Source organism: Propithecus coquereli, unplaced genomic scaffold (genome assembly GCF_000956105.1).
Source record: "Propithecus coquereli isolate 6110/MARCELLA unplaced genomic scaffold, Pcoq_1.0 Scaffold127, whole genome shotgun sequence".
NCBI lineage: Eukaryota > Metazoa > Chordata > Mammalia > Primates > Indriidae > Propithecus > Propithecus coquereli.
The window spans coordinates 1,312,981-1,334,084 of record NW_012136858.1 but is presented as its reverse complement, the minus strand read 5'-3'; the positions used below and the strand labels follow the sequence as shown (position 1 = coordinate 1,334,084).

Sequence of the window (21,104 nt, the reverse complement as noted above, 5' to 3'; positions counted from 1 at the left end):
GTCCCTCGGTGTCTGAGCAGCCATTCCCTTTGCCTGAACCTCCCAGGTTCCCACCTTCTCCCACCTTCCTCCTGGGCGGGCGGGGTAGCCTGGCCTGCCTCCCCACCGGGGTCTCTGGGGTTAAGGACAGCATTCGGTGCAGAGCGCACTTAGGCCAGTCCCACATAGAGAAGGGCTATTACAGCTGTAATTACGAGCCCGATGGTGACCAGGGGCCCTGTGCGAGGAGGGGAGCCAGCGACTCCGGCGGCACCGGGGTCCCGCCGCCCCCGCCCCTCAGGCACCAGCAGCTCCGCCAGGGCCTCGCTCTTCCTCCTCCTCCTCACACGCCGGCTCGGCTGATCTCTTGCCATGACTCAGCGCTTCTCGCAGGCTGCCCGGCTGGGGACACCGGCTTCGCGCGGGCTCCTCCCGCCGCGCCCACCCCCTCTCGCCACTCACGCCCGCCCCCAGCCGCGGGGCCTTTCCCCGCGCGGCCGCCGCCGCCGCCGCCACAGCCGCAATCCGCGCCGGCGCCGCAGCAGCATCCGCCGTCCGCAGCGCGCGTGCCTCACGCCCCGGCCCGACCCCGCCGCCGAGTCCCGCGCCAGCCATGGAGCCCGAAGCCCCCCGCCGCCGCCACACCCACCAGCGCGGCTACCTGCTGACGCGGAACCCCCACCTCAACAAGGTAAGCCCGCAGGCTCACCTGGCAGCCCATCGGCCCGGCTCGGCTCACTCAGGGTTAGGTACCGCATGCGGGTCCCCGCAACATGGCCTCGCCCCTCCGCCGCTCCCCGGGACGGTTCCCGGTGAGCTGCCGGGGCCGCGGGGGCCCTGGTGCGGGCAGAATGGAGGGGGCCGCCCAGTCGGGTCTGTGCCCGCGAGTGGATGGCAGGGCGGTGCTGGTACCTCTGCACCTTGACATCCCATTTGAGGAGGAGAGGTAAAGGTGTAACTTGTTTATCGTACTTGTTGGCTGCTCTTCTCCGAAACAAGAGCCCAGGCAAAGAAAGTAGTATTAGACAAAGGGCGTGAAGTGTTTTGTGAAGGTACCAGGCAGGCTGCCAGGTCAGCCTCGATGTGACGCCCACTTACAGGTTGCACACAGTGTGGCAATTACCGGAGGCCGCTGTGGAGACAAGTGGCCTTACTGGTCCGGCCTGGATGGAAATGTGTTCAGAGTGCTTCGGATCCCATTAACGACCTGGAAATAGAAGGCCTCTTGGTTTCTGGAGTGACACGGTTAAGAGTCTGGGAATGCGCGGTGGGTGGCTTCTGCCTTGGACACTTCGCATGGCCTGGTAGAAAAGCCCTGTCCTAGACATGAGACTGTGGGTAAAGCCATTTGTTTTCTTTCTTTCTTTTTTTTGTTTTTAATCTGGCCTTCTGGAATTTAAAAAGATTTTTTCAGACCTGTCCTCTTTTTATTAAAGGGAATTCAGTGTGCCCTCTGTTCAGAGACTCCTTTTCAGATCCTAGTAGCATTTCATTTTTCTTCGCTGGCAATGTGGTATGAACACCCAAGATCTCTCAAATGAAAAATATCTCAGAATTTATGATTTTGCTTCTCTAGATGCTAAGTCACACTGTTATTTCACAGCCAGGTTTGTCTCTGGATTCTTCCTTTTGTGTGTATGTGTGTGTGCTTTTGACATTCCTATTTATTCAGTACATTGAAAATGCCATCAGTCAGCACAGAGGTCTGTTTAGTTATTTTGGTTTCTCTTTGGTAGGCATCCTTTTCATTAAGAGCTGGACCTCACTCCCTCCTGCCCCCACTGGTCATGTTGCTGGTGATTTGTTGATCATTATGAATGGCTTAAAGACTTGTGGTTATTTAATAAATTATAGCTAGTGTGAGCTTTTTTCTATTTTTGGTGGTGACAGGCAACTTTTACAAGTCGATTATTTAGTATCTTTGGTCATTTAGTATTATGAAATTTTAAATAGTTTCTCATTATTTTTTTTTTCAAAATAAATTGCTCGTTTGATTTCCCCCCCTTTTTATTATTCTGCAGGTTGGGGCCTATTTTCAGTAGAACAAAGGTTTTGATATGACACAACAATTTGTGACTTTCATGTGTTACCTGTCTACTGTAATTTATGACCAAATTATGGGTTGACACTTAAGAAGGACCACATGAGTCATATAACCTGTTTGATTTTCCTTAAGTCAGGGGCAAGAGTGTCTGTTAAGAGTGGGTAGATGGCATAGGCAATCTCGGAGCAAGAGTAATTATGTCTTTACTATGTTTACATCAATAATTTATTATATCGAAATCCTTTTGACTCCCGTTCACCTGTAAGGATTAATTCCTACTTCAGAATAATAGTATCACAAAGATTTTCTGTCGAAGATAAGAAAAGATATCGCATTAATATGTTAAAAATATGTTTTTGAACTTTGTTTTCTGCATTATATCAAACTGGATTCAAAATCCAGTTCATCAACTTTGGGTCAATCAATGGAAACTTTACTCCTCTTATTCAGCCATGGGACCTCCTTGATCTGCTCTACATTGAAGATCTCTAGGCCTGTAAGTTTGTTAGGGGCTGCAAGGAGACACTAGTGATCTTATTTTCCCATAACAATCCAGCCTGTTACCTGGCTGGGAGAAGTCTTCATCAACCACACTAATACAGACCTTTATAACCTTACCATTGGGTAACTGCAACAACAGTTTTTCTGGTTTTATTTCCATCGTTATAGTTTGTCCTACATATAGGCATGAAAGAAGTACCTTCATCAATTAGCATTTTCTTTATATTGCCCTTCTGTTATCCCAGTATTTGTAATATGTTATAATTTCCTATTATGTTGAATGTAAAATCAATCTGTCAATTAGATTTACTATCTTCTCCAAATTTATCTTATTAGTTCCCCAAGGTAACCTTCTTCTTAAAATATATTTGCTGAATCTCTTACTTAATTCTTTCTTGTGTGTAATTCCTACAATTAAAATGTCATTAGTTGATTTAATAATGATCTCTCTAGGGAAGCCTTTCCTAATTATCTTACTTAACACCTTCATTTTTAAGTATTCATTTGTACCATATCATTTTGTCTTTACTAAATTGTAATTTTTCTCTTTCTTGTTTTTTTTTGAGATAGTCTCACTCCTTCACCCTGGGTAGAGTACAGTGGTGTCATCATAGCTCACTGCAACTTCAAACTCCTGGGTTCTAGCTATCCTTCTCCTTCAGCCTCCCGAGTAGCTGGGACTATAAGTGCTCGCCACCACGCCTGGCTAATTTTTCTATTTTTTGTAGAGACTGGGTCTTTCTGAGGCTGGTCTCGAACTCCTGACCTCAAGCGATCCTCCTGCCTCAGCCTCCCAGCATGCTAGATTTTTTTTTCTTATTTATTTTATTAGTCATTGGGGAGGAATCACAATATTTAGTACAATATTTTGCTTAGTAGACATTAAATAAATGTTTACTTAATGAATGAACAAACTATTTTAATTTGTTTTGTCTTTAAACAGTACTCAGCTTTTGAAGCATGTAGCTTTTAAAGTGGTAGTTTGGGTATTATCCTAAGACATTTATCCTCTTTAATGTAATTTGGGAAAGTAGATTGACACTGAAGTATAAAGCTTAGTTGACTTCCTATACCATTATATTGTATGCTGGAATGTAGTCAGAAAAGTTGGAATTTAGTTTAAGCTTGACAGTCCCATGAAATTTTAATTACTTGCTAGATAACCTAAGGGAGGTGCTTAGTGTTGGTAAAATCAAGGTTAACAGTTGATGTGATATGAATTAAAATTTTTTTAAAAACCTAAGAGAAATAGGATCTTCGTTTATAATAATTCATGTATGATTCTAAGCCTTACTATTTGCTTATACTCAAGTATGCATCCATTTCAAAGGATTTCATCAAAGCAACTGGGGAATTACTTCTGCCTCACACTAAGGAGATCCAATATTTTTCTGTACACAACTCAAACTATTTTTGAGATGCTTATCTTTGTCTGTCTTATATGTATGTGTCTAATTTAGTGTTTTTTATTTTCAAGGTTATTTTCTGATTTATATGAGTTATATTTCAAATTGTCTCAGTAATTTTCATGGGACTAATAATAATGTTTCATAAATTGCTCTTCAGAATTAAAATTCTACACACAACAAAAATAATCATGTTTATTTTTTATTTTTCAATTTATGATTCACTTTCTCGCTGTAATGGTAGAAAATACTAATTAATAGTTCTATCATAGTTAACTTGTGCTTACATGGTTTCCATACCTTTAAGATTAAATAATAACATGACCTATAAGTAAATCTCCAAAAGACAACACTCTTTAATATTTTAGGCAGTTTGATCCACTTTAAGTTAGTGATGGTGTTTTATCAAAGTTAATTTTGATCAGGATTATAACTTTTAAATCTGAAAAATGAACTTCTGGAGAAGTGCTTCTGTAAGTTGTTTGCTTCCTGGCATGTCAAGGCCTAGTTGAATGTGTTGTAAAGAAAAGAGAAATAAGTCTCATGATTGTGAAGGAAAAGTACCTTACATCTCCTCTTTATATTCAATGTAAACTATATCGGAATGAATTATTTAGAAATTTTCACCTACCACAGTTCTCTAGAGTTGCCTCAGCAATATGAGAAACTGATTTATTATTTAACATGGAATCCCACTGATATGAAAGCTGTTGTAATAGAGATGGACAGCCATACCTGTTACCTTGCTGCAGGTGAAACAACAGTGGTAGTATAGAATATCACAAAAACAAAATGCTATGTGCTGTGGTAAGTAGACAGATGAATTTGATGTGAGAACTCTTGAGACTCGTGATATGGAGTATAAGAAATATTGGAGAGGACTGGGCCTAAGATTTTTCATTTTTTGTGTTCTGATTTCCCTCAAACTTTTGGACAGTTGTGGGAAATGTGATGTAAAGTAATGGACATTCTAAAACTTTGTGCCTAGGAGAAATGAGCCCAAGTCTCAGTTCTTCCAATTAGTGGTTGTGACACAGCACCTGGCAAGGGCCTCTTGCTATACCATCCCATGGCAGAAAGTGAGAGGGTGGTAGAGAGTGAGAAAAAGCAAGAGAGGGCTGAACTCGCTCTTATTATAAAATAAACCCATTCTCTCGCAAAATGACAGGCTCATTCCTGCATTAATGACATTAATCCATTCATGAGCCCTAATGACCTAATCACCTCTTAAAGGTCTCACCTTTCAACACTGTTGCATTGAAGATTAAGTTTCCAACACATGAGTTTTGGGGGACACATTCAAACCATAGCAGACAGTCAAGTAATAAAATAATGAATAATGTTTTCTAAAACACATGGGAATATAACTATTAGAGCTTTTATACTAATATACAAACGCTAGACCTAAAAACTAGTTTTTTGGTTTTTTTTAATAATCAGGTAATGGTTGAGTGTAAACATCAGCAGAAGTACTTTCATGTCCATACCAATGTTCATGATTACATTATGAGTATCCCTGGAGATCCGGAGGCTGAAGAACTTCTAAGACTTCTTAATAATATTACAGTTTGGCCCCTTAAGCTTAGAATATATTAAAATACATTTAAATTATCTATTCAGAGTTTTAAGATGTCCATTTAATAAGTCAAGGAGAGAAGCCTCAGAATAAAACCAACGCTACTGACACTTTAATCTTGGACTTCTAACCTCTAGAAGTGTGAGAAAATAAATTTCTGTTTAAGCCACCCAGTCTGTGGTACTTGGTTATGGCAACCCTAGCAAACTAATACACATATGCAATTGAAGCAAAATTTCATGATACAATACTTTCCCTTGCTGTATTTAGTATACTCTAATAGTGTCTATTCTATTTTAACTTTTGAAAAAATGTTGGTTGGGATTCACTAATGAATCACAATCCTGGCTTAAAAGAATTCTGCTCTATGAATTTTTTAAGTAGTGCTTTTACATACCTGGGAAGATTATTATTATATAGAGTAATTCTGTGTATGTGTCTTAGTGTTGCATGTGGAGTTCTAGTTTGCCTTGGCGGTACTGGCCTTGCCTCCTTAGTTTTTCTATACATGTCAAAATTGAGGTATCTTCTAAATCAGTAAAAGTATGAGAATGTTATTGTTGTTACTAATAGAGGCAGGTCTCATTAGTTAGCAAAACACTAAGTCCTCACTTATATGTTCAGAGCCAAAAATGAAATGAAGCAAATGAAGTTTTGTTTTTTTTTTTTTTTTTGAGACATAGTGTTGCTCTGTTGCGCTGGGTAGAGTGCCGTGGCGTCATCACAGCTCACTGTAACCTCACACTTGGCTCACGTATCCTCCTGCCTCAGCCTCCCAAGTAGCTGGGACTACAGGCACACACATCAACACCTGGCTAATTTTTCTATTTTTAGTAGAGACTGGAGTCTTGCTCTTGCTCAGGCTGGTCTTGAACTCCTGAGCTGAAGTGATCCTCCCTCGTTGGCCTTCCAGAATGCTAGGATTACAGGCGTGAGCCACCGCACCCAGCCGAGCATCCTTTTGTGCGTATCTAAAATTTTTACTAATTTAAGATCTTATATTCAATTTTTACATACGGTAAATATAATAATATGACAGAATTGTGACCAAACATATTGGTCATATCAATAAATATAAATGAGAGTAACTCACTTATTAATAAAAATATTTTCAGATTGTCTCAGCATAAGGAAACCGTGCTGTATATAAGAAACAGAAATGTTACAGAAAGGCTAAAAGTAAAAATATGGAAAGATACAAACAGCAGGAAATTGGAGTTATGATCCTGATATCAGAAAATGTAGAGGATATGTCAAAAAGCATTAAATGAGACAAAGAACTCTTATAAAAATGCTGGAAGGTACAGTTTTGAATGAAGTTATAAAAGTTATGAATATCTATGTACCAAATAACATAGCTGCTGCTTTCATTAAAAAGACACTGTAGTAGATTTTAAGTGTTTTCACCACAAAAAAACCCTGATAAATATGTGAGGTAATGCATATATATGTTCATTAGCTTGATTTAGCCATTTCAAAATGTACATATATTTCAAAACATGTTGTACACAATAATAAATATAATTTTTATTGTCAATTATAAAAAAACTTTAAAAAAGACAGTATAGGACATGCAAGAAATAAAAGACACTAATAATAGAAGACAGTAACATATATCTCTCAGTGCAGACACATCAAAGGGAGAAAAACTTTCTGTATAGGAATTTCTTCCTCAAATTTCCCAGGAAATTTATGTTTTCCCAAATCATGAGAAAATTAAGTTGATTAAATATGAAAATAGGAAAAAAGTATTATAATTCTCCTTTGAGAATTAAAGCTTAATAAATAATATGGAGACATTTACACTTAATGGAATTATAATGTGTGCCTTTAGACCATTTACATTTAATATAATTATTATGTTTGGATTTCTATCATTTTATTAAGTATCTGTTTGTTCCGTCTGTTTTTCATTCCTCTATTTCTTTTTTCCACCTAATTATTTATTGTTACAATATTTTTATTTCATTTTAATTTATTTATTGAGTTTTTGACAGTATCTCTTTGTATAGACTTTTTTTTAGTACTTGCTCTGGCAATTATGATATACATACTAAGCTTTTCACAGTCTACTTAAAGTTTAACATTTTACCACTTGAGGTGAAATGTAGAAACCTTACTATCGTTTAGGTCTCATTACTTTCCTCTGTTTATGTTAGTTAAATGTATTCATTTACATTTATATACATGTATTACATAGATGTTTATTTTTTTTTTAAAGCCAGTCATCTATCAGAAAAGATGTTTAAATATAATAATTTAATGTAATGTTTATAACTTTTATTTTTAACTGTTATACATATTTTAAAGAGTTTAAGAGGGAAACAATAATCTGTTATAGTTGCTCAGATATTTACTATTTCTGTTGCTCTTCTTCCATTCCTGATGTTCCACATTTCCTCAGGTATCATTTCCCTTCCATCTGAAGAATTTCCTTTAATGTTTCTTTTAGAGCAAGTTTGCTGGAGACCAGTTTTCTTGGTTTTCCTTCCTCTGAGAATGTCTTTATTTTACCTTCATTTTTGAAGGATATTTTACAGGTTATAGAATGCTGAGTAGACAGTTCTTTTCTTTTAAGACTTTAGAAATGCCATTCCATTTCCTCCTTTCCTGCTTTGTTTCTGATGAGAAACAGGATTCTTAAGGGGAATGCTATTCTTTTTATTTAGCAGTCACTCAAATTGGTTAGTTCATTTTGCAAGTTGGACCCCACCTTCTATTGCCTGTGGTTCCAATAGCAATTTAGTTTTCAAAGCCTACTCAGTAATAGTATTTGTATTTGTCCATTATGTGTACCACCCAGCGGCTAGTGTGGGCTCTATGCAATGGTCTATTCCATTGTTTAGTTCTCAAAGCCTTTGGTATGTATGCTGTTTAAGGTCAGATCTATGCACGTGTAGCTCAGAGCTGAGCCCAGGAGTTCATATACAACTGTATGGGATCGCTCTCTTGAGTTCCCGCCTTTGTGATCTCTCTAATATGTTCCATCTCCCTGAGGAGATATCTCTCCTTTCCAGCCTTCTGCCAAGAAAACTGGGCCTTTAGTTTCCTGCTGTGCTGTGCACTTCTTCCAGCTGCATTTGCATCTGGGCGATGTGACTGGAAGACCAGAGAAAGTAGGAACGGGCATTTGACCCAAGATCTTGGAACCGGTCGGTTTCCTCTAGTTAAAAAGAATGATTCTTTTCCCTTAGAATTTTAGGCTTCTGTGGTGGCCATTGCTTCTGCCACCCCCTTTGGAATTACCTGGGGGTTGGGGCTGGAGCGAATGGAAAAGAATACTGGATATTCTTCCTTCTCTGTGACATTTAAGAGTCCCCTTTCCACTATTTTTGTCCGCAGTCAGTTGCACTTCCAACTTTTCTGCTGCTTTTGATTCAAGGTCAGTTGATTACAGAGGGGGGAATAAAAGCCAGGCCATACTGGAGGAAAAAACCCCAGGAAACTCACTTCTGGTGTGTTGTTACTTTGGATTCTGGTCTTCTTCCTCAGTTCTTTTGCTACCATTTACTTTTCAGAATCTCTAAATAGCTGCTCAATGAATTCTGTGCAAGGTTTATTGTAGGATTGAGAGAGAGAGACAGACAAAAATATAATACATTCACCATTTTGCACAGAACCAGGCCTTCAGACTGTTATTTTTAAGGTGTGAATGTGTGAAACTCAGTCTAACTTTAGAGAATTGGCTCTCAGATGTATATTCACATTTTTTCCCATTTTACCAGGTACATATTTGCTATATAAATCAATATTAATAATAGAGATTATTCTGTGGAAAATGGTTCATGTAAGACAATAACTCTGTACATAATTTATAAAATTTCTGTGTTCTAAGTATTTAGAAAGGTATTTTGGCGGGGCGTGGTGGCTCCCGCTTGTAATCGTAGCACTCTGGGAGGCTGAGGTGGGCGGATTGTTTGAGCTCAGGAGTTCAAGACCAGCCTGAGCAAGAGCGAGACCCCGTCTCTACTAAAAAAAAAAAAATAGAAAGAAATTAGCTGGACAACTAAAAATATGCATATAAAAAATTAGCCGGGCATGGTGGTGCATGCCTGTAGTCCCAGCTACTCAGGAGGCTGAGGCAGGAGGATCCCTTGAGCCCAGGAGTTTGAGGTTGCTGTGAGCTATGACAATGCCACAGCACTCTAGCCCAGGCAACAGAGTGAGACTCTGTCTAAAAAAAAAAAAAAGAAAGATTTTTTGCCTTTTTGATAACTACATTCCTCACTTCTGCCCCTCTTTGTGCTGTGAAGGAAAATCCATACTACAGAATTTTCGAGGTTCAAAATTTCTTCATGGAGGTGGATAGGTGTGTTATACTGGTTTGCATTGTAGATATTTCTTTCAACATAGTTGCTCATAGGAGTTGAAATATAGTAACGTATTCTGGGAAAATTTGTTGAATGGATGAGCTAGGGATAATTCTTGAAGTAACACTCTTACAGCTCTGTTCTATCTTCCTGATATTGCTATAACCTGTCCCCAGTTCACATCCTTCTTCGCGGGATAAGTGGACAGTACCCTCTTTTATATGCTGTTAGGTGTGTACTGTAGAATCTTTTTCCTTTAGTGGGTATAAGGATGACCAGTATATCATTTAGGATTAAGTTTTGCTACATATAACAAAAAATCAAAATAACAATGACTTAATTAAGATACAGGTATTTCTCTCTCACATGAAGGAAATCAGAAGTAAACAGTCTAGGGCTGTTTAGTGGGTCCACAGGGTCATCAGGAACATAGGCTTCTTGCTGCTGTGTCATTTTCAAGATCGCTTTATGGGTCTTACCTGACTGTAGATCTGCAGATACCTTGTACACTTTCCAAGGTGGCTGCTGAAGGAAATCAGAGAAACAAAAGAAGGCCCACTTTGCAGTGGGGTCCCCTCTCTTTCAGGAGCCTTCTCTGCATCCCACATAGCACTTCCACTTACACGTCATTGTTTAGAACTCAGTCATATGACCATATGTAACTACAAGGGAGTCAGAAAATGTCTTTTATTGAATGTATGGCCACCCAAATAATATTAGGGTTCTGTAACTAGGGAGGAAGAGGGAAATAGAAAATGTGATAGGCAATTAGTAGGCTCTACTGTAGCCAGAGCTGCCAGAAACAAAAGGATTGAGATTTAACAAATGTAAATACAAATGTAATTATAATATTCTTTGAGATTTAGATAAGTGGTTCTTAATATTTTTAAAATAGCCTTATACATTCATTATGTAAAAATAAGAAGGTATAAAAATATGAAAAGTGTGTCTCCCATTTCTGTGCCCCAGCTGGCTGGTTCCCCTTCCCAGAGGCAGCCACTGTTTGCACCAGTGTTTCCATTATATACTGGAGATATTATATGAAGTGTATTTTTTAAAGTTAATTTTCATAAGTTAAAATGTTATTGATACAAGGCATGAATCAGGTATGTCCTTAGTGTGGTAGATAGAGGAGGTATTGTTACAAAGAAAAATGTTTCAGGTGGGAGTATGTATGTGAATTGTATAGAGACATGGAAAACAGATTGAGAATCATGATTCCAGATTAATCCATCAATGATTTGCCTGGTACAGTGAAACTGGTTCTGAAGCATTGTTTTTCCTTTTTTTTTTTTTTTTTTAAACTAAGTTTGGCTTCGTATGGGGATTCCTTAATACGGCGATTGGTAAATATTGTGGGTTGCTTGCTGCTTACTCACTTGCAGCATTTTCATGAAATGGAATAACTAGTCAGGAAAGGTACTGAGGCTTCCTGGGATAATGTTTAAAACTTTTTACCTAACAAGGACTTGCCTGCTCTGGTTCCTGCCTTTCTAGTGGCCCTCTTTCATCATTCTTCTCACAGTTGGTGCATCTTCTTTCCCTATGCTTCCTTTAAGAAGCCCTGCTTTTCTGCATCAGGGTTTATGCCCATGCTGTCTACTGTACTCCTACTCCTGGCTTTTTACCTGGTCAACTCCTATTTTTCTAGTCATCCTTCAGATCTCATTTTAATATCACTGCTCATTAGACTCTTTCTTTTTAACCCCCTGAATTAAGTTAGAGCTTGAGTTTTTCCTTTTCTTTTCCCTATACTTACTACCATAATTGTTATTTTATAGTTCTTTGTGTAACTATTTATATAATATCCTGGTAAACTCTCTAGATTGTAAGCTTCTGGGAGCATGTGTGCCTGTAAACATTGTAAGCATTCACTCAACAGATAGTTGAAAAATAGATGGTAAGTGTGATGATTAATTTTTTGTGTCAGTTTGCTTAAGCCATGGGGGTATCCAGATGTTTGGTCAAACATTATTCTGGGAGTGTTGGTGAGGGTATATGGATGAGATTAACATTTGAATTAGTATAGCAGATCACTTTCCCTATTGTAGGTGAGCCTCATCCAGTCAGCTGAAGGACTGAATAGAGCAAAAAAGCTTAAGTAAGAGGGAACTCCTCCTGCTTGACTGTCTTGAATCTGGGATACTGTTTTTTGTTTTTCTGCCTTTGGATTCAGACTCAAATATCAGGTATTCCTGGATCTTGAGCCTACTGGCTTTCAGACTGGAACTACACCATTGGCTCCTCTAGATCTCTAGCTTGGAGGCAGCAGATTTTGGGACTTGTTGCCTCCATAATCATATGAGCCAATTATAATAACTCTCTTCCAGTAAGCTTATATGTGCACACACACACCTACGTCTATATGTTCTGTTTCTCTGGAGAACTCTCACCAATACAGATAGCTTCACAGTTTCCCGTAAAGTGGCTGTAAAAGGAGACAGATAACATTTCGGAAAATCTCCACTGTGGATCTGAACTAAGAAAGCCATCTTGTGGTATTTCTGGGAATATCATGTCTGAGGTATATATCCCTTATGAATCTGAAGCATAGCTCTTTGTAACACTTCTTAACACGTTTTGCGCCAAAGCACAAATAATTGGAAAGCTGCTGAGGCCTGTGGACTCCTTAAGGCAATGGTTTAAAATAAATAGTACACATAGTCTTACAAAGGAAACCAATTATTATGAAATACAGGTCTTAAAATACTAACAAATACATGTGTGATGTTGTAAGATATGTTCTTTTTTTTTTTTTTGAGGCAGAATCTCACTCTATTGCCCGGGCTAGAGTGCCGTGGCATCAGCCTAGCTCACAGCAACCTCAAATTCCTGGGCTCAAGCGATCCTTCTGCCTCAGCCTCCTGAGTAGCTGGGACTACAGGCATGTGCCACCATGCCTGGCTAATTTTTTCTATATATATATTTTTAGTTGTCCAGATCATTTCTTTCTGTTTTTTAGTAGAGACGGGGTCTCGCTTTTGCTCAGGCTGGTCTCGAACTCCTAATCTTGAGCGATCCACCCGCCTCAGTCTCCCAGAGTGCTAGGATTACAGGCGTGAGCCACTGCGCCCGGCCAATGTATGTTTTTATTAAAAACATATAGCAAGACAATAGATCTAAATATGGACAATTTAAAGTAAAATTTAATTTAATTTAATTAATTTATTTATTTTTACTTTTTAAAAAAATTTTATTTCAGAATATTACGGAGTACAAACATTTTGGTTACATATAGTTCCTTAGCTCGCTTACAAAAACATATCCACCAATGGGGGCATTTTATTATTCTCAAGAAGCTTTATTAACTTTTGTATTCATAGTTATCAAACCTTGTACATAAATTCTTTCATCTCTAAAACTCAGGAATCCTGTTGGCTTGATTTTTTAGTCCTTTTCTTTATTCCTCGTGTGAATATTGGGTCCTGTTTGACAATCATAGATGCAGTGGAAGACTTTGAAATCTTCAACTTGGATAATCATAGCATAAAATTTTATTTTTTAAAGAGATCAGTATGAAGGTTGTCGATATCACTAGCCTGCGTGCCTATTCATGTTATTAAAAAAAAACCTTACTGCAGGTCTAAAACTGCTATAATTTCAAATCAATCAAGAAGATAAATGGTATTTTAAGATATATGCCACAAATGTAATGTGATACAAAAATATTTTTTATTTCAATTATGACAAAGACACAGGAACTACTACTACTACTATTTCTCTTGCCTTCCTTTAAGTGGAAGCAAGTACTAAATTTCATAGAGTTAGTGAAAAAGATGTCCAAATTCAGGCCTCCTTAATTACTCACCAATTCCTTGAGGGTCTGTAATTAGGTCTATGAATCCTAGGTTAAGAGCCTCTGGTAGGGAGCTCTTCACAGAAAGTACCGACCTGGGTCTCTTAACACTGATTTTTAAACTCAGGACTTTCTCAGAATACTGGGATATGAAGAATAAAAGTCACTATTTACTTAGCACTTGTATATTAGTGACTTCATTTTAAACTTATTATAATAATGCAAGCATTTATATAGCACTTCATAATTTACATAGGATGCCAAAATATCTGATCTCTTTTTATCCTCCCAGCAACCCAGTGAGGCACACATAACATATATTAATACTGTGTGTTCAATATATATTTGATTACTCTTACTTAGTAGATGCAAAAATTGAGGCAAGTCTCCTACATTTAACTGCAAACAACTTAAGTTCTTGCCCAAAATCAGTGTTAAGTAATGTCTACTTGTGACTCAAGCTTAGACCTAAGTCCACATATTGATAGAATGCTCTTTAGCCTCATGATACCATTCGTTCACATTTGCTGGTGAAGTGTACATATAAATTTCAAGCGTATAGATTATTACAACCTATAATATACCAAAAATGTACTAGACAGCTGTCTGCAACAAAGAATTGTCTGGCCTACCTAAAATGTCTCTAGTGCTGAGATTGAGAAACCCTGGTCAAGATGAAGGTACTTTAAAAAAAACTCATAAGCTCTGGCCCTTACACTGATATGTAGATATGTCTTTTGGTCAACCCAAAGTTGATCTTGAATGCCTGGTTAAAATAAACTTAAAAAGTTTTTAATAGTGGATTAGTTTAATTAAATGATTTTTTAATATATATGAGGAAAGCTTAATTATTATTTGGGAGATTTTAAATCACGAGCACTCTTTGTACTATTGCATAAATAAATCTTAGTTTGAAGTTTGAATTAGGTAAGTTGTTTATTCAGAATAGAACTACATAGAACTGAGCCATATAGAACTGAAACATTGTTTCAGATTAATATATTTGTGCATCCATTTGTTCATTTAAAATTTATTGAGGCCCTGCTTTGTCATGACATTGTGCTAGGGGCTGTCATACACATGTGAATAGCTTAGTCCCCACTGTGCAGGGGTGGGGAACCTACAGCCTCAAGGCCACATGTGGCCCTGCAGAGCCCCAACTGTGGCCCCTCGACCTAATCCAAACTTCACAAAACATATCCCTTTATGAAAAGGATTTGTTCTGTAAAATTTTGATTCAGTCAAAAGGCTGAACTCAATGTCCAGAAGGGCACATGTGGCCCCAAGGCTGCAGGTTCCCCACCTCTAGACCTGAGTAAAACAGCAAATAAGCCGAAATAATGATGTATGGGAAATAGTACGATAGAAACACACGATGCTGTGATAGCACTTTGGAGAACACCTCACTAATCCAGAGAGAGGGCTGAAAAGTCTTCTTGAAGGAGATCATCATTCAGGAACAGGCAAGGGACACAAGAGGCAGGGGACATTTACAAATTCATGTGTAATCTAATGGGTAATGAAATGTGTTGAATTTCTACCTAATTTTCATATTCTGTAGATTCTTCTGTTAGCTGCAAGAGTTAAGAAATCAAAGCAAGGCACGATAGAAGGTTATTTTGTAATTCTGATCTTTCTGGCTCATTATATGAATAATCACTATATATATATAATCATAGGCATATTTAGAGGATTTTTGTCTGGGTCACATACTTAAGATTTTTAAAAAGAGTATGAAGGTACATGGGGTAACTAGGGACTCTACTATCAGTATTACCCATTGGTTTGGATTATTCATACACATTTCAATCTTAGATCTTAGATTTGGACTTTTCATCATTTCTGTACATTGGTAGTTTTAGTTTACTGAGAAGTCCCAGTCTGCTTATTCAATAGGTACTTTTCTCTATTGGTTTGGTGACTTCGTTAAATTTGTCTAAGACTTTTTAGGGGACAGTTGTATTCCATCTTGCTGAAAAGTTTTTGAAGTCTTACTAATGATTTCTAGAGATATAATTGAGAAAATATAGTGTTGGCATTGATGGCTAACAACTTCTCAGCCCTACAAAAAATCTTTAAGATCAATAATCTGACTCTTTAAGTATTTAAGAAATACTTAAATTACTTAAACTTGTTATCTAATATTTTAAAAATCCACTTGCTCTCTTAGGTAGAGCTGTTCTTTTCTTTTTTAAAATTTAAATTAGCAAACATGTCACTTAAACTACAAAATAATTATAGTTGCCTATATCCTATAATACCTAGATAAAATAATTTTTTGATGTTATAAAGTTATGATTATTTTACTGTAAATTTTAGGGTCAAGTTTTAGCCCAAGAGATATTTTAGATATAGTGTTCTAATCTTCACTTTACTAGATTAAAATTACTTTATATCAGATCTGAGTTAAATTGCTATATAATGAAACCAAATAATTTTTAATAAAAAAAGCTGTGGTTAATATATTATTGGTCTTAAATAATTAATTTTCTGCCTCTTCAAGGAGACTAACAGTAAAGAATTTGTTTGCACAGCTAAATGCATTCAGAATAATCATTTTTATATGATTATTTTCTGGTATAAACTTTATCTTGGAAATATACATGTCATCTGGCTGATTTTTTTTTTTAAGAAATGAAGTTTCATAACACCAGGAAAATTCTAAAAATTATTATCTATGTTGTCAATTAGAATTTAAAAAACAATCAATTCCAAAGAATGATTTTTGGTACTCTGGAAGCCTAGGAGAAAGAACCCTTCAGTAGAACGTGTCTAGGACAAATTAGTATCACTTCTCTTTCTGTAGGTGTAAAATATGCATGTAAACTATGTTAATAAATTGAAAATATTATTACACTTAAAACTGAAGCTGAATTTTCTCTCTTTATTCCAGAATATTAAGTAATAAAAATATAAAGACCCCTTCTGTACTCTTTACACATAAATAATTTGCCCCCAAAATTATTATTAAAATTAATTCTATGCCCGTCAATTCATGAGTAGATTAAGAAAATGTGGTGTGTGTGTGTATGTATGTATATGTATACATACATACACACACACATACGCATACCACAGAGAATTACTCAGCCATAAAAAGGAATGAAATAATGTCTTTTACATCAACTTGGATGGAATTAGAGACCATTATCCTGAGTGAAGTGTCTCAGGAATGGAAAAACAAACACCACATGTACTCTCTAATAACTGGGAGCTAATTTATGGGCACACATGGGCACAAAGAGATGTAAAGTTCATTGGAAATCAAGAAGGGGATAAGAGGGGAGGAAGCGGGAGTAAAAACCTACCTATCGGGTACAATGAGCTTTAATTGTGTGATGGGCACACTTAAAAGCCCCGACATAAGCATTATAAAAGGTATCCATATAACAGAAACATTTGTACCCCCTTAATATTTTGAAATAAAAAAATAATTCTAAAACTTTTTTGATGGCAAGGAATACCTCTTAGGACAAAATCAGCCAAGTTATTTGCAAGGTCACATTAATCAACTCTACGTAATTCAGTTGAAATCATAAATTATGAAAAAATTTTGGTAAAGAAATCAAAGATAATCAAACTTGATAAAAAAAGAATATTTTAAGATTTGGAGTGTGAAATATGTTAATAATTTGCTAAGCCAACTTCTAGTTATTTTAATTATATTTCTTCTTTTTAAGTAATTTTAAATTAATTTTAAGGAGAAAATTAGTTGCTGAATTGACTCTTTATAAAGCCTAATAAAATTCAGTATAGTGAAATTCACTCTTTTTGATGTACAATTCTATTAGTTTTGACAAATGTACAATGTTGTGTAACCAGTACCACAATCAGGAACAGTTCCATCACCTCAAAAAAATTCCCTCGTGCTGCCTTTTGAAGTCAGCCTGTCTTTTCTCACTCCTAGTCCCTGGCAACTACTGATCTTTTTCTATCCCTATAATTTTGTTTTTCTATAATGTCATATAAGTGGAATCATACAGTATGTAGCCTTTTGAGTCTGGCTTCTTTCACTTAGCATAATGCATTTAAGATTCATCTATGTATAATGTATCAGTAGTTCCTTTTTACTGTTGAGTAATATTCCAGTGTATGGATATACCTAGGTTTTTTCTATTCACCGGTTGAAGGGCTTTTGGGTTGATTCTAGTTATTTGTGATTATTACTTTCCACTTGCTTTGCTACTTGTTTAAACTTTCCTTTTTCGCTTTTTCTGCTTTGTCTTCTCCGAAACATATAATAGCAATTATATAGTTAGAGCAAATCATTAATTAATTAGTTAATCCAATACATTTTTGTTGATTGACTATGATGTGCCAGGCATTATACACTAGGGATAGACTAGTTGAACAGAACACACAACTGTCTCTAGGACCATGGCCTCAAACATTTAAGTTAGTAAATTCTATTACCATAATGAATTATCATACATGTATAGATTGTATATCTTAAAGATTTTTGTGAGTTAGATGAAGTTTTCCCTTTTTGCAATTCAGGTTGATTTACTTTTAATCATTATTCAGGGAAAAAAAGTCAAACTATTGACGTTCATTGGAAACTTTAAGCATGTTTTGTGCACGATGCAGAATATATTTGTTCTATTTTTACGGTAATAGTTTCCGATCATTTAGGACAAAGTTTCTTTCTCAGTTATGCTTGCTGCCTGCAAATGTAGTTTCTAATACAAGTCCCTTGTTATGCCAGGAATTTTATTTTCATTTCTGCTTGATAGTCTCAGTTTTCTTAAGAAGATATGTATAGATTAATTAGTACAGTCGAGAAGAATAGTTGTCTTGTTTGCTACCCACAGCAATGAAACAGCATACCATTCTGCTGTCTAGGGATCTAGTCCAAAAAGTTTTTTTTAAGAGTAGGGAAAGTAAAAGAAAGAAAGAAAAGTAGAAAAACGAGTGTTGAACCTAGAGTGTATGAGGATGCTTTTAGGGAATTAAAATTACAGGTGGTTCTGGAAACCTAATATATGAGGGCTGTCTGGAAAGTATCCAGCCATTGTTAATATAACAAGAACAGGTACATGGCTGGATATTTTCCAGACAGCCCTCATATGTGTAGACGTCTAATCTTTTCAACTACATGAAAGACTTAGTAGAAATCAAACGAAAGTTAGGACCTGCATGTATAATTTAGACGCATTATCTTTTGTTGGATAGACCACTAAGATAGAAATCCTTTTTTTTTTTAAGTGACAGTGTTGTGCTCTGTCACCCAGGATGGAGTGGAGTGCAGTGGTTTGATCAAAGCTCTCTGCAGCCTCAAATGCCTGGGCTCAGGCAGTCCTCCCACCTCAGCCTCCTAAGTAGCTGGGACTACAGGCGCACACCACCACAGTTCGCTAATTTTTTTTTTTTTTTTTGGTAGAGGCAAGGTCTCACTGTGGTGCTCAGACTCATTTTGAACTCCTGGCATCAAGTGATCCTCCTGTCTTGGCCTTCCAAAGTGCTGAGATTACAGGTGTGAGCCACACCGCTCTCTGCCTGAAGCATCCTTTGAAAAATTCTTTGAAACATTTTACTGTCAATTTTTATACATAACTGACCTGTTTATAAATTTCTACAAAATATATGTCTGAATATGTCTGTTAGTATGGAAAATAAAAACTGTCATTTAAATTAAATCATACCATAAATATTTAAAAATATTCAGGGATTTTAAAAGTTAAGTTTACTTATTCATTGAATTTTTTTAACTTATAAAGAGTAAATAGAATCTGAACCTAATCATAGGACTTTAACTTGGCTCAGTTCCCCAAATTTCTAAGCCCTAGGTTTTGTTGTTGTTTTTGAAAGAGGTGAATTGTCACTTTAGAATGTCTTGGAAAATTTGGCTAACAGTATGGTAGTTTGTATTTATTAGACATCAAAGAATATCAGGATTTCCAGATGACACTGTGATTTATATAGCATAAGATATGGGAGACCTATTAATTTAGGAATTCGTTTCAGAACAGACCACTGGAAAATTTATGTAAAAAGACTGCCTAGCTATAGCAATAAATGATTGTTAAGTGCCGTTATTAAGTGAATGAAGGAGCATATGTTGGTACATCAGACAAGCCTTATTCTCACAATATTGATATTGTGATTACTATTTTTGCAGGCAGATTTTCAAGGCATAACACTAAGAAATTTACTGCTTCTTCACATATATTCATGTATTTTTGAGACTTTAGCTTAGCTTTATCCTCTCTCACTTTTCATTTTCTAGTTAGAGAAAAATCTATTATTTTCTTTCTTTTTCAAGTATATTACTGTACATAATTTTGTTTCATTCCAAGGAGTTATTTCATGACATTTTGTTTTAAATGATCAGTCTTCTCAGTTATATCCTTAACAAGTGAAGTATGTCTTCCATTTTGATAGATTACTTTTTCCTACAAATATCCCTTTTTGTTTGCTTTAAATTTTAAAAGTAGGCCAGGCATGGTAACTCATGCCTATAGTCCCAGCACTTTGGGAGGCCAAGGCCCGTTGATTGCTTAAGGCCTGGAGTTCAGGACCAGCTTGGGCAACACAGCAAGATCCCATCTCTAAAAATATAGGAAAAAAATTAGCTGGGCATGGTGGCATGTGCCTATAGTCCCAGCTACTCAAGAGGCTGAGGTAGGAGGATAGCTTGAGCCCAGGAGTTTGAGGTTACAGTGAGCTATGGTAAGGGCAGTGTACTCCAGTTGGGTGACAGAGTGAGACCCTGTCTTTATTAAAAAAAATTAAAATTTTATCAGAATGTATACGCAAATTAGTTTCCTGAACAGCAATTTTATAGTTTTTAAAAAATGTTATTCTCTGAAGTTGAATATTTAAAGTTTTCTATATCATATATGCAACAAACTGCTGAGTTTTAATTCTGTCAGGCACTGTTCTAGGCACTGGGAAAAAGCAGTGAAGAAAACAGACAAAATTCCTCAACCTCATGGAGTTTTCATTCTTGTGTTGGGGACACAAACCACAAGTAAAAAAGTAAATGTCAGGAGGAGTTTAGGCAACACCAAATGTGTCTCCTCGTGCCAGTTGGAACTCCTAGGCAAAGGACTGAAAGACTCTACTGTTTGCTCTTCTCTAGGCATCCAGGGGAGGGTGATTGGGCCAGACACAGTTGGACACTGGATTATCTTCTTGGAAAGGGACCATCATGCTGCTGTTCATATATTTTGGAACTACAGAGGACCCTCAACTGAAACAATGAGGGCTTTTGCAGCTATGAGAGTGGCTGCTAATAGAGAAAAACATCTTACAACTAGACATCAGCTGATAATACTTGGAGATACGAGAGTTCAAGGTTTTGCGCTGCTTCTTGCATGGGAGGTTCTGGAACCAATGTTCCCAGCTAGCTCTTGCAGCCAACTTAGAGAGCTCTACCAGAGGGTTATTCAGTGGACAGGTCTATTTGTCTCTCTTCAGTCTGCCCCCCTACCCAGGAGGCTAGTTAAACATAAGCCTTTCCATCAGTGACATGGACTAATGGGCCTTATCC

General features: G+C 37.0%; 1 protein-coding gene across 2 annotated transcripts in view; it reads left to right on the top strand.

Annotated features, from left to right (window-relative positions):
* Positions 1-321: 321 nt before the first annotated feature.
* Positions 322-21,104, top strand: part of ME1 (malic enzyme 1, NADP(+)-dependent, cytosolic) — a 176,982-nt gene continuing 156,199 nt past the window's right edge. Inside the window, exon 1 of one of the 2 annotated variants that reach the window (XM_012638232.1) lies at positions 322-670. In XM_012638232.1, coding sequence (XP_012493686.1) covers positions 593-670 — 78 coding nt within the window. In that variant the 5' untranslated portion in view covers positions 322-592. The remainder of the gene's footprint in view (positions 671-21,104) is intronic. The other variant, XM_012638233.1, reaches the window with a different exon arrangement.